This window comes from Molothrus ater, chromosome 12, assembly GCF_012460135.2.
Source record: "Molothrus ater isolate BHLD 08-10-18 breed brown headed cowbird chromosome 12, BPBGC_Mater_1.1, whole genome shotgun sequence".
Classification (NCBI taxonomy): domain Eukaryota; kingdom Metazoa; phylum Chordata; class Aves; order Passeriformes; family Icteridae; genus Molothrus; species Molothrus ater.
The window spans coordinates 20,392,459-20,409,285 of record NC_050489.2 but is presented as its reverse complement, the minus strand read 5'-3'; the positions used below and the strand labels follow the sequence as shown (position 1 = coordinate 20,409,285).

Here is a 16,827-nt window from a genome sequence, read left to right as displayed (position 1 = left end):
TTCCCTGTGAGGTGGGCAGGCCCTGGCACAGGTGCCCAGAGCAGCTGTGGCTGCCCCTGGATCCCTGGCAGTGCCCAAGGCCAGGCTGGACCCTGGGGCTTGGAGCAGCCTGGGACAGTGGGAGGTGTCCCTGCCATGGCAGGGGTGGGATGGGATGGGCTTTGAGGTCCCTTCCCACCCAAAGCATTCCCTGTTTCTATGGCAGCTCTCCCCATGGCAAGCTCAGCACGGGGCACTGTCACTTACTGTTCTGGATGCCGAACAGGAATATTCCCGAGGTCTGCTGGGATGAGGCAGGGGAATTCTGCAGCTGGTTGATGGCACCTCCCGCCGTGTTGTGGAACAGAGGAGCCTGCTGCTGGGGAGGAGAAGCAGTTCCTGGCATTCCTGCCATACTGTTCTGGGAGGAGTACATGGGGGACTGCTGCAGCTCCGGCTGGCTCATGCTGTTCTGCAGGGCAGACATGGAAGCTGAGGAGATGAACAGGGTGACTTGTTGCTCTTGAGAACTTGGGGACCCTTGGACCAGCTGAATCTGGGGCGAGTTATGGAAGATGGTTGGCTGCTGTGCTTCAGCCTGGTTGGAGCCAGGATTCTGGAGAGAAGACACTGTGGTCTGATTCTGGAATTGCATGGGCTGCTGTTCCTGATTCATCGAGGCCATGTTGGACTGTGGATGAAAAATGGACTGGCCTTGTTGCTCCTGATTGGTGACTGGGTTTTGGTTTGGATTGAAAATCATGTTCTGCTTTTGGGGGGCCATTGTACTCATTGCATTTTGATTGCTGAACATCATGTTCTGCTGCTGCTGCTGCTGCTGCTCCTGAGATGGAGGGCTGCTCTGGATAGCAACAATCGAATGCTGAGGCTGGAAGATGGCTCCTTGTTGGTTCTGAGGGATGGAGCTGGACTGGATGGAGCCCAACGACACTTGGGACTGAAACAAACCCTGCTGAGCTGGCTGAGTCTGGGGCTGCTCCTGGGGAAGCATGGAGCTCTGGATATGAGAGATCTGTGTCTGCTGCTGGAAAGAAGTCTGTTGTTCAGTGTTTGTTGCTGTCTGAAGAGGAGAAATGGGATTTGGGCTTGTAAAGAATGACATCTGCTCTTCCTGAGTGGCAGGGTTGCTCATGGAACTCTGGGAAAGGAACATGTTGGCAGACTGCTGGTCTTGAGGCACCGAGGAGCTCTGCAAGACACCCATGGCATTCTGTGAGTGGAACATCGGGGGCTGCAGTTGGTCAGAGGAATTAGTGTTGGTCTGGTTGTGGACAATGGAATTTGAGCTATGAAAAAGGGATCCTTGCGTTTCCTGGGATATATTCTGAGTGTCACCAATAGGGTTCTGAGAGTGGAAAAGCTGAGCTTGTGAGTGTGGAGACTGTTGGATGAAGCTTCCCGACTGAATCGACATCATTTCTCCACCTTGCTGGAACAGAGCCCCGCCCTGCTGCTGAGTCCCGCTGGCCTGGACACTCATCATGGTCTTGGTAGATGAGAAAAGATTAACCTGGGACTGACTTTCCCCACTGTGCTGCATCTGAACCATGGTCTGAAACACGGAGCTCTGCATCTGTTTGCTCTGGCCCGAGGCCTCCTCCCCCTCTGCAGAGCTGCTGGGCTGGAACATGGCAGCACCACTGCTGGACACCGGCTGCTGCGCGGGGGCGGCCGCCTCGCCCCCGGACACGCCCGGGGACGAGGAGAACAGCTCGCACTGCATCTGCATGTCCTCGCTGCTGGACAGGCCACCCATCATGTGGGACGCCTGCTGGTACACCGGGGACTGCTGCAGGGCTCCGTTCCCCGCCGTGCTGGAGGAGAACAGATCCGGCTGCATCTGCGTGGCCGCCTGGCACATGTTCTGCTGCATGCCCATCACCATGGCCGCCGAGGTCTCCATGGCCTGCTGCTGCTGCTGCTGCTGCTGCTGCTGGCTGGACAGGGCACCCTCGGGCTGGGAGTGCACGCTCTCAGCTCGGCCAGGCAAAAGGTTCTCTGCTCTGGAATGGACAGCTGTGTCTGAGGAGGAAAACATCCCGGGGCTCACGCTGCTCTGTATCTGGCTGACCTGCTGAAAGATATCTGCGTTCAGCTGATCCTGGACATCCTCGCTGCTGTCTGAGCCCGAAAACAGAACGGAAGATAACTGCTGCTGAGCTTCCAGAACCTGCTGCACCAAGTCGACGTTCCTGCTGCTGCCCGTGGCGGTGTTGGTGGGGAAGTTCCCGGCCTGGAGCTGCTGGATGGTGTTCTGGAGCTGACTCACGCCGCTGGCCGATGAGAAGATGCTCGAGGAGATCTGCTGCTGCAGGGCCTGGGCCGGCTCCGAGAGCGTCGGCTGCTGCTGCTGCGAGGCATCGGCCAGCTGGGACAGAGCCACCACCGTGCCATCCGACTGCAGCACCTCCCTGGGCTGCGAGTCCCTGCTCTGGAACTGGGCAGCCTGCTGCAGCAGGGCATCGCTGTTCTGCAGCGGGCCCGGCGTGGACACTGCCGAGAAGCTGCCGGGCTGGGAAATGTCCTGCGTTTGGATCGTGCTCAGGGTCTCTGCGTTGTACACCTCGGGCTGGATCTGCTGCTGGTTTTCACTTTCAGAAGGTAAATGGGAAGCAGAAGTTGATATGCCAGACATGCTGTTTTCCAATGTTGGCTGAGTTGGTCCAACCACATTCGAAGCCTGAAAAGAGCAAGACATTTGGTAATTTATAAACTTACTGGGGTTATGCAGATACAATTTCCAAAAATCCCCCATGTCCAGGGAAGATCAGAGGGAGATGTGAGATGTGAAACCCAGACACACCCAAACCAGCAAACAAATGATCAGCAGTGGAAATGCTACTTCAAGGATGGAATCATGGCACAATTTAATGAAAGCAATGCCAAGAACTGATTAAAAGAACATTCTTACAGTAATTTACTAGCTCTGTGTCACAGGATAAAAATCCCCATCACAGGGTCACTAACCCATCGATCTGTCTGGGGGCAGGAAGCAGGTAAGTTATTAAAGGCAGTTGTCTGTTTTACACATGCTCTGTAACTGTGTTTTGCCCAGACTGATCCTGCACATGGCACTTTTCCCTGTCTATTACTCTTCTCCACTGCTAAAGCACGGACCAAGGAGCAGATGTAACACAGAGTCTGAAAGCTGCTCTGCTCAGCCCCCCCCAAACCCCACCTGGAACAGGGGGGCAGAGCATTTTTGTGCACTTACTTCCATTGGAGCCACATCTTCACTCTTGATCATACTGCTTGGCATGAGTGGAGTTATCAAGGCACTAGGAAGAATGTTCACCTTCTCCAGGTTACAGCCCGTGGCCTTCACTGCTGCAGCCACAAACAAAACCACAACAAGAGGGGCAATGGTAAAACCATTCCATACCTCCCTTTAAGTAAATTACAGAACTACTCTTCAACGTAAAGCAACAGATCTCCACACCCTAAGCAAATTTAAACCTTACAGTAGGGTGGCAGTAAAATTTCTGCACATGTGTACAGAGTGAGGAAGGACAGAACACACCAAGTACATACAGCAAACAAAATTCTCTGACCTCTGGTTCAGAGTCAGCCTGGAGCAGAACAGGTACAGGAAGGAAGCATCAAAGAGGAGCTGACACGGAAACCCCCATGAGAGTGTAAATTCATATTTATTGCATAAATTAACTGAGGACACGAAGGAACAGCAACAGCATATTGTGTTCCAAGGAGCAGCAGCTGTTCTCCTGGAGCAGCTGGGATCTTCCCTCAGTTAAGCTCCACACTAAATTAGATGGATGTCAGGTTTACCCTGTATATTAGTTTATGTATTTGCTTAAATTAACACTACAGAGTTTCTAATTCTTTGTATTAACTGCAATTCTTGGCTCTTTTTTTACTCTTCACTTGCAAACATCTAAATAAAGATTAGACTGCAGAGCCTGATGCATGAAAATTTTTTTACAAATTAGTCTTATTTTTTGCCTTTTTTTGTTCTATATTAGCTTGTACTAAAATATACTGATAGGAATATTGTTATAAAGTAAAAGTTTCAGAGTCAGAAAACAAACCTCCCTGTAAGAATAGGGCCAGATTTTATAAGCACAGACTTATCACAGGATGTCTGATTCATATCACCAAATTTGGGTAGGAATTCATAGTTAAATTATTAAGAACACTGATAAGAATCAATTTAGTACCTTTTATAGCCTCTTCAAAAGAACAATGTTGGGCTGGGCTGGAGATTTCCTTCTTCACATTAACATTCAGAGTCCCAGCTGCCGAGACAAAACACATTGAGAACTTCCTCACGTTAAATCAGCAAACAAGCCAAAAAAACACAAAGCAAACCAAAACAATTCCTTATAGCTTAAAGAAATTCAGGTTCTTTGAAACCCACACAAACCTTTGCACTGTCTATTGTGATACAGATAAATAAATAAACTAAAATACATGAAGTGGGCAAATTGCACATTTCCTCAGGATAAAGCCTGCTGGGATTTCTTGGTTATTTGGTGCATTGTATGGGATATGTTGATTTTTTTGTCCTGCTCAGCTTCATTTTGATCCTTAAACTAGAAATGGATGCTGCTATATAAGAAGAGCTGTCACAAGACGGCTGGAATTTGAGGTATTTGGCACATAAATGAGAAAAGCAAAGCGTTTCGATTTTATTATTGACAGAGCACCACTGGCCAGCAAGAGGGGCTTGGGAAGATGCACGTTGCTGGGCAGGTGAAAAGGCCCCTGCTGCCCCAGGGCACCCCACACACCTGGCTCTGGAGTGTAGGTGAAGGGCTGCACGTCGTGAGATCTGCCAGCGTTGGTCACCACGTAAATTCCCACTGAGACAGCCGAGGTGATTTGCTGGTCATGATATGGTGGCACCTTCACAATAAGGTGATTCTGCAAGGCAAAAGGATCACATTTTCTTACTACTGATCTTAATTCCCCTTACTTACATCAAAAGACAGAAACAGGCTGATAAACCACCATAAATGAAAGCCCAGAGCACTGGGGGCAATGCACATGTGGGATACTGCCCTTGATGGCACTTTCCTGACACCATTTGCAGCTAAAGAGGACATTTATTTGTGTCAAAAAGAATAAATATTCCGTAAAACATTTCAAAGTGGAACAAAAATTCAGCCAGTTATAAAGACTGTGCTGTACACACGATCTCCTTCCATGGAAAACTGCTGGGAAAACCAAATTAGGCCTTTTAATTCCATTGCACGTAAGGGTAAAGACCTGCCCAGCAAACCCACTGTGGGATCCAAGCTCTCAGTTAGACACTGAACAATTTCACTGGTGTAAACCCCAAATTTTATTCCACCAGACTCACAACAGACCTTATGTGAAAAAAATTAATATTATTTCTGTAATACAGTAAAATAATACCTGATGAAATAATTCCATGTCAATTTCAGCTTCTGCCTTCCAAGAATTCTCATCTAAATGAAAATTAAAAAGCCTAGGTTAGCGCACATCCCCAGAGCAATTGGTTTCAGTGCCTTTACTCTGCTGCCCAGTTTGCTCTCCCTGACTGAGCTGTACCCAGCAGCGAGTCCCGACCCCGGGCTCTGCTCAGCACCCCAAGCCAGCCCTGCTTTCACACTAACCGGAAACATTCTCTTGGAAAATCACTTTTGTTCCCTTTAGGAAGTTCTTGCCAATCAGAAAAACTTCCTCTTCACCCTTCACTGAACAGCTGTGGAGACTTTTCTTTAGGATCTCTGGGACTCCTGCTGGCTGAGCTGCAAGGGAAAACACAGTCTGGAATCAGGAAAACATCAACATCCAAACCAAACCACTTTTACTTAACAGAGTTATGAATGAAAAACTAAAACTCCTGAGCTTCTTTCTTTATCATGCATTTCATTACAAACTCTTCAGAACATAACCATTTACTATTATTTCCTCACCAAATGTAATGAGCTCAGAGAAATCACAATAATCACTTGTTCTGCTCTGCAAAACAGCAGGAGTGACTCCCCTGTTACCTGGGGGGCTTTGCACGGTGTCTTTTACATGACACAGTTTTCTGTCTGGTGCAAGAACTAACCCAGGGCTTGGAGCAACCTGGTGTCCCCTGGCAGGGGTGGAATGGGATGAGCTTCAAGGTCCCCAACAAATCCTTGCAAGACTCACATCTCTGGAGTTGGAAATTTTAGCAATTTGAAGCAAATAAACAAGCCAAGGGGATGTGATTTTACAGATACACATGCCTGGATGCCCCTGTGCCAGAGGTCCAGGTGATGATTTATACCATTCTTATCATAAACTGCTACTGCTGCAAACCATTCCTACTCTTCTTAAACCTTAAACCAAATAGTTTTAACACACCACATGTGCTAAATACAAATGAGCTAAATGCAAATGTGCTAAATGAGTAAATGAGCAGACAATTTAAACATAGATACATTTTAAAATAATGTGTTTTGACACGTTCAATATAAAATAATTCTGGTTTCTAACAAAGGTTCCTCAAGCACCTTTTCTCCTTACACATCTTCCCAGGGCACACACCCAGACTCGTGTTTCTGCACTTGCCTGGCCCACTTTGAGTGTTTAATAACAATATTCTCTGGGCTTACTACACAGCAGAACATACATCCTGTACCACTCCAAATTATTTAATGACCTTTCAGAAAGGATTTTTCTACAACTCTGGCTGCAGGTTCCCAGGCAACCGTTACGCAATGACTGAATATGCTCAAGGCACATGAAAAGAGTAACTGGATTTAGGTTTGCTAACAAGTTAACAAAGCCTATTTAAAACACAGCCCTCAAATAAAGAGCCTGCAGCTCCTTAATGCCTTCTCAAAGGTTTCAGGAACATTATAAAACACAGTATGAACAGGCTCTGATGAGTGTAAATGCAAACCTTGTTGTGAAGGTACATTACATACCTGTAGTAAGGTTTATGCAGCAAACTAACCCAGTGTAATGTGCCTGAGGAGATGATTTATATTCAATAAACAACACATTTCATGCCATTTTGATCAGCCAGAAGCCATGTGCCAGAACTATTTGCTTGGCCAAGGTCTACTGCAAGTTCCTGTAGCTCTGGTGTAAGTTAAGACAGAAGCACAGAGTCCTGGAAGGAGCCTCAGGAATTCCCCTCCCAACCTTCACACCATGATCAGTTTATTCACATATTCCCCAAAGACACAAGTCTGACCAGAGTATTTTGTCTCTGTGATCTAAGACTTCCAGCAGTGGAGACACTGTAGAATTCCTGGGCAATCTCTTAGCAACTTACACAATTGAGAATATTTTCTTAGCAAGTGACCAAACCCCAGCCTGCCAAAAACCAAACCAATTTACTCTTTGCACCAAATGCAGCTTTTTTTAGCTCAACAGCCTATTTTAAAATCAGTCTCTAAATGCTTCATCTCAGACTCTCAGCTTCCACTCCCAATAGCAAGTTTTGGACTGTTAAAGAAAGCATCAGGTGACTTTCACTCCCTCTTCTTCTATGGGTAAAATAATTTTATCTTTAGGTGGAAAGTTACAAACAAAAGAGATACAGGAATGGTTTTGAGATTTTATAGAAAATGGTTTTATCTTAAATCTGAAAATTAGTATCAGCGACTCCATTACTGTGAAATACCACCACGGTCTACTGATTGGAATGGAGACGTGAAGATGACTACTTCTAAAAAATAACCCCAAAAAATCCTTTTTATACCATGGAAAGAGCACAATACGAGTGCCCAGGAGCTTCTCTACTCTTTCCATGCAAAGACAAAGCTCTCCATCTCATTCATTAAGATAAGAGGTGGAACAAGATGAGCTTTAAGGTCCCTTCCAGGCCAAACCATTCCATGATTCCACAATCCCCTTTTCCCTGTTGGTCAGTGCAACCTCCCCAGCCAAGGCAGCCATCTGTGCTCATGCTAAACAGAGCAGTTTAATAAAGAGCTATAAAAAGTTTTGTTCTTGCACTGAACCAGAACAGATTCAGCCTCTGGCCCACGCAAGGACCACAGCTGGGAGAGCCAGGCTTGCTGACTTACTGCAAGTCCTGTCTTAGCACTGAAAGCTGAGGCATGAATGTGACAATACAGAAGTAACTCAAAGTACTAACTGTCGTTTTTCAAAGCAATCACGACAAAAACAGAGAAATTTTAGGAGGCAAAAATTCATTGAACTGAAGATCAGGAATTGTATCACTATTTTTCAATACTGAACAATAATTTTAACTATTACCCCACCAGAAATAAAAATCAATCCACTTGATTTCAGCTACAGCAATTCTGAGATTATCACAGATTAACACAGGGTTGGTTTTTAGTCCCCAAGGTATTTTCACAGAATCACAGCATCGTTTAGGTTGGAGACCATCCAGTCCAAGCTGTGCCTGATCGCAGCCCAGAGCACTGAGTGCCACATCCAGCCCTTCCTTGGGCACCTCCAGGGCTGGGGACTCCAGACCTCCCTGGGCAGCCCCTGCCAGTGCCTGACCACCCTTTCCATGCTGAGATCACACAAAAACCCAGACCCCCCTACTCTCAGCCCCGTGGTCTGACACTCACTGCACAGAATTGGGGAGGAAGGCGTCTGCAGGGTCAGGGTGGAGCCGTCCTTGCGCGTGATGTTGACGCGAAAGACGAGCCGAGCGCGGGTGCTTTTCTTCTTGGAGCCTGCAATCCCTATCCTGGCTTCCACATCAGCATTCCTCAGCTTCAGGATTCCCACACAATCCACCCTAACAACACAAAACACAGCAGAATTTCATAGTTTAGTAAGTTCAGCAGCTTCACCAGTCTCTCAAGTAGTTTCATAAGCCAAAGTCAAAAGCCTTGAGGTAATTATGGAAACGTTATTAGATTTCTTTTTATTTACATGAAATCTATGACCTTTTTCAAGTTTTCATTCAACCCTGCCTAATTTGGATGATGAATCATAGCAGAAAAGCATATGAAAGCATGAATAAAACAGGAAGTGCAATATAATTCTGGTAAGCATTCAATTTAGAATCACAGCTCTTCATTCTTCCATCCCCAGGCGAGATCTGTGTTTGCAGGATTATTGCTTCAAAATATTCTGCATTCACTTAAAGAAAGCAGGAGTAGAAGAAAACTTACTGTAGTCATATTATTTATGTTCAGTGGGACTTGGAAGTGACAGATAAGTCCTCCCTTAAGTGTGGTCCTAGGGGAGATGTACAGGGCCAGGTGAGTGATGCAGTGGCGGCTTTCAGACAGGCTCCATGCAAAATGATTTAAAGCAAAAAACAGCCAAAAAACCAAGAACAGCAGAAGCAAACACAGCCTGATGTGTTAAAAAGAATACTGCAATTTACCCAGGATTTTGGGTTCTGTGTCCCAAAAGCACAGGGATCACCTGCTATCTCCTGTGAGTACACTGAATTACAAGCAAGAGCCGAGGAGCAGAGGGAGGAGAGCGCCGAGATGCTCAGACTTGAACCGTAACCCATCCAACAGAGGAAATCAGTTCCCAAACCCAAGCTAATAAAGGGAAATATTCCTGCAAGAGCTACTCACGCCAGTGTCATGTTGTTGCTCGGGTCCAGCCCCACCTCGATGACAGTGGTGCCCTCGATGTCCACCTCCTTGCAGGGCGTGGTGTTCCTGCCCGTCACCCGGCAGGCCTGGTAGAACCCGTGTGGCTTCACGCGCCCCGAGTCGTTGCCCACGAACACCTGCAGCACCACGGGCTCGTTGTGGCCTTCCAGCTGCAACACCCAGGTGGGCAATTAGCACAGGAACCACTGCTTTAATTGTTATCATTAATTGCTGGCTTCTAAAGCAGCCTCAATCCTGTCTACCTTCAGACAGAATTATCCCAGCTGCGACTCTCGCGGCTCTTACACCCTCCCGTTCTCACCCCAACTGTGACTATTCCCCCTTCCCTCCCAGCATCTACATCCACCAGCCAGCCAAGAAAGAGAACATTTCCTGGGGCTGATTCCAGAGGTGAAGAGGTTTTGCTGCTCAGTATGTGCATTCCAGGACCCCACCTTCATGCCAGACACATTTTGAAATCCTCGCGAAACCAGATTAGAATTGTCCAATAGTTGCAAAACCCCTGAAGGAGTCAGAACTGGATGAAAGGGAAGCAGAGGGAGAAATGGGTGATTGAATGGTCCAACCATCCAACTGCATAAGCCCAGCTTTCCTTCAGACATCAAAATAAAAATTAAAAATGGCAACCTGACATCTCCTATTCAAAAGGTAACAATGTCAGGATTCACTGAAATGCTTCATAAATAAGAGCAGGTCAGACATTTTAACATCCTCCTGCAAGCCCATGTGCAATCCATAATTATCCCAGAACTTGTCAGCAAAAATTACATTCATTTCTGTAATATCAACACCCTGGCATGAAATGGTTTGTGTCCTCTTAATGGGTTTTTTTTATTAGTGGGATCCCACTGGTGCCACAGAACTAAAAATACTCTGAGGTAAAAGAAGTCCTGAAGTAAAAGTAGACATTGCATTACAAAGGAAATTCTTCTTTTTAGGAAATAGTTAAGAAAAATACTCCAAGTGAAAAAAACATTAGATTGTTGCCAAATTCGCAGGCCAGAGATGGAAATTCCTTGCCAGAGCATTCTAGGAGATAAAATGAGTATTTTAGTGTTTCTACTGAGACCCATTCGTTGCTCAAGGATTTCTGGGTGACAGTGTTAGTGTTGTCTTTTGTCCCAGGCCTGGAAGCCCAGGCAGCACCTGCAGAAAGAAGTTCCAGGTTCAGTAGTGAGGAGATGCAAATGAGAGCAGAATCCCCTGCAGAATCTCTTGGGGGATTATTCCCTGACTCACTTAAAAATGCAGTTATGAAGTTTGTAGCAAGTTTGAATAAATGAAAAAAAATAAACCAGCAAATACTGGAAATACTGGTAAGATCATTGTGTGTTCCTGTCCAAGAGGAGCAAATAGCAAATGTGACTGTCAGAGATGAGCAAAGCCCCAAGATCTCTGGAGGTGACCCAGCACAGGCATCCACATGGGAACCAAGGGCACAGCTCACAACAAAGGGCTCGACAGCCAGTCCCTCGATTAAGGCTTGCTTATACAATTTTGATGTTGCATACTGAGTGTAGACTCAAGTTCTAAGTCATCAGGATCAGAGTTTTATTTACACGGCCACTGAATCTGCTGCTCCTCCTCGGCCTGTGTCAGGGCCACGCACCACAGCCGCTCCCAAGCCAGATCTCTGCTGAGCACCAACATCCTTACACTGCTCCCCCTCACCTTGAAACCTCACTAACTAAACAAAAAACTCCCTTGTCTGTAACATATTCTTTTCCCACTAGCTCAGATTTCCTGAAGATTCACTGACTCATTTGTCTGTCCAGCCCTGGCAGAGTTTTATCTGCAGGGTATGAACTCCTGTGCCTACTGGTAAAGCAAACTGCAACTTCCAGGAATTCAGTAACACGAGACTCTTCCAAAGAGAATTTTCACTGATGGGTGCTAGAGGGTAACTGGGAAAGGAGTTAAAAGGAAATTCAGATGAACAAAGGCCCATTAAGAAAATCCACATAAATGAGCACTAAATCCCCATGGCAACAGGCCGATATGAATGGATTCTTTTCTTATGAAACTTTACTGGAGTTCTGCATTACTCAGGAGGACTGAGTGAAGGGCTGCTGGTGTTCCTAACACTGCTGAACAGGACTTTGAAGATAAGCCTACTTCTGTATTCTGTCAGCAGCAGTCAGCACAAATTTTAAGGGCTGTGTCACAACAAACATCTCCCTGTAAACCTGCTAAGTTAGTTTGGGTTGAGAACTGCTTTGCTGCTTTCTCAAAGTGACATAACTAAGAAAAAATATTAAAATGTCTTTTGCCCTCCTTATCTATATGATAACAAACCTATCTGTCTACTTGCTCTACCTGCTGGCCACACTCCTCCCAGTATGCCCAGTGTGCCATTTGCCATGGTGCCAGTGTGGTGCTGGCGTGCTGACTCTCATAATCATGTGGGAGGATATTTAACATCAGTTCTTCTGTTTGCCACCCTAAGTCAAGCCCAGCCTTGCTCCTGCTAAGCCTCTCTACCATCTCCATCAGGAAACCTTCCCAAGCCCTCAAGTTCTCCAACTGCTTTCCCCAGGCTACAAGGGAAAGAAACAAGACTTGGAAATTCCCACTCTGTGCATTCATGTGCGGTCCCTGGAGCTCAGCCTCAGTCCTTCTTGAGCAGAAATGTCAAAGATCTCCTTGTAACCTTCTTGTGTTTCTCCTCATGGCAAGACGCCTTCAGCACCTGAATTTTAAGCATCAAAGCCCATAGAGAAAACAGGCTGCAACTGTCAAGTATGCAAATAAATGCTGCCTCATTCCTTGCCCCCATTCTCCAGTTCTAATCCACATCAACCTCTACTACCTCCACCTGTACCACGCTAAACACACTGAGCAGTACGGACTGTAAAACACCTCAGTGAGATCTCCATGACTCACTTCAAAGTCACTGTACACAGCAACTCAGATACTGCTGAATTAACAACAAGAGCAAAAAGCACCAAGCAATCAAAAAAATAATCCCAACCAAAAAAAACCCCAACAAAACCAGAACATCCCCTTTACAATTTTTTTTTTAATTGAAAACTGGTTTTATGTCTTTACTACCACTGGACAATGATGTCCCACTGTCACCAGCCATCAAACAGCCAGAGCATTTCACTCTCTCACTTTTGTAGGTATGGAATGTCTCTGCATTCACACAGTCCATGGAACTGCAGCCTGACAGAACGTGCATGCCAGGTTTTAAATCCCTGCCTTGACATGCAGCTTCCCTCCTCCTGTAACTCCGTGATGCCGGTAAGACTCGTGACCTGCAGGAAGAGCCCCTGTGCAGCCCCTGCAGCCACGTCTGCTCCCTGAGCACTGCAGAGAGCGCAGGCCCAGTGAGCTGGAGCTGCCCAGCCCCAGGCAGGCAGTCCCTGTCCCAGCCTACCTTGACGGTGGGAAAGCCCTGCTGCGTGCGGTCCTTGACGGAGCCCCGGCTGCCCTCGGTCAGGTACCGAGCCCTGTGCTGGGTCTCCGGCTGCACCATGATCTTCAGCTCCTTCCCCTCGCTCTTGGTCGGGTACTGACCACACAACATTGGGGTCTTCTTCCCTCCAGCTCCCTTCTGGTTCTCTGATGCTCTGAGAAGTCAAAACACACCGTCAAGAAGATGTGAGAAGCAGCTCCCCAATAAAAACACTCCAAATCACAGAAAAGCTAAAAAGGCAAAGAGTGCACATTAACTGGTGGAAGATTTGTAGGTGGGAGCAAACTTTGGAATTCTCTTTCTGCCAGAGGAGACCTGCAGGAGGAAGAGGAATGGTGCTTCCCTGCCTCCTCCATCCAGAGCACATGGGAACTGCTTTTCAGAGAGCAAACATAAAGGAAGGGAAAAGCAATTAGCATTAAATGATGTTAACGAACAGAAGGCGGCTCATAACCTGCTTTTTCAGAGTCTATGACACAGCCTGAACAAGCTGCTTTGCTGCTGTGACAAACACACACGTACACACACACTGGATGGATTTAAGGTTAAATGACACTTCTTTAAACAGGAAAATAGCCTCATGCCTGTCTCCACCTCAACTGGTACATCCATGCAAACTCCAGCTCCGACTGCTGTCTAAACAGAGTGAGCAATTCATGCTAAAATCCAATTAGTTATTGTAAAAGCTCTGGCATAATTGCACCAAAGTTAAATCAGTGTATGCACAAGGCCTTTCTTTCCAGGTGGGTTCCATAAGATGTAGTGGCTTGTTCTCAGTTCCATAATTAAAACCAGGATGAAGAAGCCCTCCCAAGTCTAGCAGCACATGAGCCATTTGTGTTCCCTTCAGAGCACAATGGGAAATAACCCTTGATCCTAGATCTGATCTCAGACCAGGATTTGGTAACGAACCCGAGGACCATGAAACTCCTTTCCACTAGGAAATGTGAATGTGCCACAATACATGATGCAGGCAGGGAAAGGGTTCCATGATTCATGCAAATGTCATATTCTTTCTTCCTAGCAAAACATGGTTTCTAACAGCTAATGCCTGGGAAGAAAGCAGTTTTAAATAACAACTGTGGATTGCTTAAAAAACAAATCCCATTTCAACGTGCAAGTTATTGACGTAATTTATCCAGGATTTTTTTCCTTCTCAATAAGGGTGAAAACTTTTTTTTCAAAATTGTTCCCTGGGAGCTTTGCCACTGCATGAGGCTCTCACTGACCTTCTCACCTGCCAGATGTCAAACATGATGCAGCCCTTTCCTAGAGCTCTGGCTGTGCACAGAGCAGCCCCTGGACACAGCAGGAGCCCCTGACCCCAGCCCTGCCCCAGCCCTGCCCCTTTTCCTGCCCAGGAAAGCTCGGGCACTTTGCCCCTCACATCTCACAGCCCTAAAGCCATGGAATCACAGCACAGGGTGGGTTGGGAGAGACCCTTGGAGATCATCCAGTGCCACTCCTGCCATGGCAGGGACCCCTTCTGCTGTCCCAGGCTGCTCCCAGCCCTGTCCAGCCTGGCCTTGGGCACTGCCAGGGATCCAGGGGCAGCCCCAGCTGCTCTGGGCACCTGTGCCAGGGCCTGCCCACCCTCCTTGTAAAAAACTTCCTCCTTTGACCTACACTAAATCAACCCTCTTTTAGTTTAAAACCATCACTCTTTGCCTAATGCAACACATCCCATTTGTCACACTCTTATTTTCATTAAGCCTTCCAAAACCTTTCACTACACATAAAAAAGAGTTAAAACAGAGAGTTGGTGCTTTGGATGACTTCCATTCCCATTTTCTGTCCATGAAGGTCAAGCACTTCACCGTGGACAGCTCAGCCACAGCCCTGGCTGCCTTGAATACTCATCCTCAACCAGTACCCAGCAGAGGCAGGAACCAAATAAAAACTAGCATAAAACCCTGCAAAATAACATTAACGCCATCTTACAACAAAACTATCTTCCTGCCAAGCAGTCCTGATTACTCTGCTCAGTGTAGTCACTGGGGAGACTGGGATGTAGGTGAATTTTGAAGGGAAACGTTGGAGAGCTGGCCATCAAAATGAAATTCCCCTTTACCACTCCCAGTGCCATGTTTCAGCAGTGACATTAACACTGACCTCTCCAGAACTATACCCTTGAATCCCAACTACCTTCACTGTCAGCATATTAGTATTTTATCATTGTCATATTTATGCAGAGAGATGCTCCTCACAATTATTTTGGTCTTTTCTCTAGAAACTTAATCATTATTTTCAATCAACTAGCCAAAGCTGGTGGCAATTTAAACCCTTCACCAGAACTTCTCAGTGGTCTTTCTCCTCAAAATACAGGATGAATCACTTAATACATCCTTTCAACTAATGAATTCATTTTAAGTCAGTTTATTCATACAGCAAGTATTCACACCTGTACATTTCATATGCACACATGTATTAATCTGACAGTTACCAGACAAAATAACCTCGAGTCTAGCACTTCTATTTCTTAAAAGGAATAAATGTAAGTGGCAAATCCTATGAATCTGCTCCAACAGATCTCCTGAGGAGTTTGGCCTGGTCCTGTTCTCAGGGCAGACCTGAAAGTGAAAGTGAGACCACGGAAACCTGAGTTTCTGCCCTGAATCACCACCAATTCATCCCCTGCTAAAAAGGCTTTCACAAATTCCAAGTTTCCACAGGAATATATTCTTTCTCTTCCTGGCTTTTAACAACAACTGTCTCTTTAGGGGCAAATGCTATTTCCATTCACCACAGAGCACAGCAGTTTTCCTTGCTCTTTTCTTTAAGCCAAAAGTAAATGAACTCCCTTGGCCGAGCTCCACCAGGCTGGGAAGCTTTAAAAACTCCAGTCACTACAGTGACCCAGATTTGTAAGGCCAAGTCTCCATATTCCAACAGCAAAATGAAGTTTTCTAAGACCTTGGCCACTTCTTATCCCAGAGGTTTATTTCCAAGGACGGTTCTGTTACTTGGGAGTTTTCCTGCAGTTCAGTTTGGCCTGAGACACATAAGGAAAAATATTCCACCTTCTTCCCCTCTGTGCTGACAGAACCCACAGATTTCCCGGTCAGCCCAGTGGTTTTGGGGAAATCTTGTTTTGTTTTCAGACCAAGATCTCACATATTCTTCCAGAGTTTACAAAACCTCCCTGAGATCACACTTACAGTGGCACAGCTCTTGTCTTTCCATCAAGCTTTTCCTTCTGTAAGGCAAGCCCGGTCCCTCGGAGCTGGGGGAGGCACCTTCCTCATTCCAAGCTGCCTGAGGTCTACCAGGTACTAATATTTTACTTTATGACCATTGATTTTGGCTGGTGAAAACCCCGAGGCCAGAAAGCAGCAGCACACTCAGGACATGTTCTCAGAACTGCTTTTCAGAGTGAAATTTTAAGTATGGAACTGCACTGACCCTGGGAATACAGACTCCAGGCTCTTTCCCTTTGGGATATGAGAAGTTCATCATCTTTGCCATCAGTCAAATTTTAATATTCATCGTTGCTGTGATGAACGTCAGAACGTACTGCAAGCACAGACATAAAAGTGAAACCAAAATGCACCCCTGCCCCCAAAAAAGCCCAAAATAAAAGAGCCAAATCTATCCATTTGACCGCTTTAAAGGTACTAAAGAAGCAACAAGTTAAAAAATAAAATAAAAAAAGAAATGCATCAACACACTCTTGCAAACTGATGGAATTGTCCTCTTTGAGCAGCTACTGGAATGCATTTAGTGAACAGTGTGAAGTGGGAGATGAGGGGCCACCACCCAGGCGTGCCCACGCAGACACACGCACACGACCCAGAAGCACAGAGAGAAACAGCATTAGAGATTTATTTCTGAAAAAATCAAATACAGAAGTGAATTCACATGGAAAAACCAAAAACTGGT

The 16,827-nt window shown here is 46.2% G+C and overlaps 1 protein-coding gene across 6 annotated transcripts in view; it reads right to left on the bottom strand.

Annotated features, from left to right (window-relative positions):
* The window catches only part of NFAT5 (nuclear factor of activated T cells 5), a 54,415-nt gene that overhangs the window by 7,951 nt on the left and 29,637 nt on the right, over positions 1-16,827 (bottom strand). For 5 of the 6 annotated variants that reach the window (XM_036390625.2, XM_036390629.1, XM_036390627.1 and 2 more), the window contains 9 exons: positions 12,910-13,102; positions 9,489-9,679; positions 8,517-8,689; positions 5,598-5,732; positions 5,377-5,429; positions 4,749-4,881; positions 4,176-4,253; positions 3,215-3,327; positions 247-2,680 (listed from right to left, as the gene is read on the bottom strand). In XM_036390625.2, the coding sequence (XP_036246518.1) occupies positions 247-2,680; positions 3,215-3,327; positions 4,176-4,253; positions 4,749-4,881; positions 5,377-5,429; positions 5,598-5,732; positions 8,517-8,689; positions 9,489-9,679; positions 12,910-13,102 (3,503 nt within the window). The remainder of the gene's footprint in view (positions 1-246; positions 2,681-3,214; positions 3,328-4,175; positions 4,254-4,748; positions 4,882-5,376; positions 5,430-5,597; positions 5,733-8,516; positions 8,690-9,488; positions 9,680-12,909; positions 13,103-16,827) is intronic. The other variant, XM_036390626.2, reaches the window with a different exon arrangement.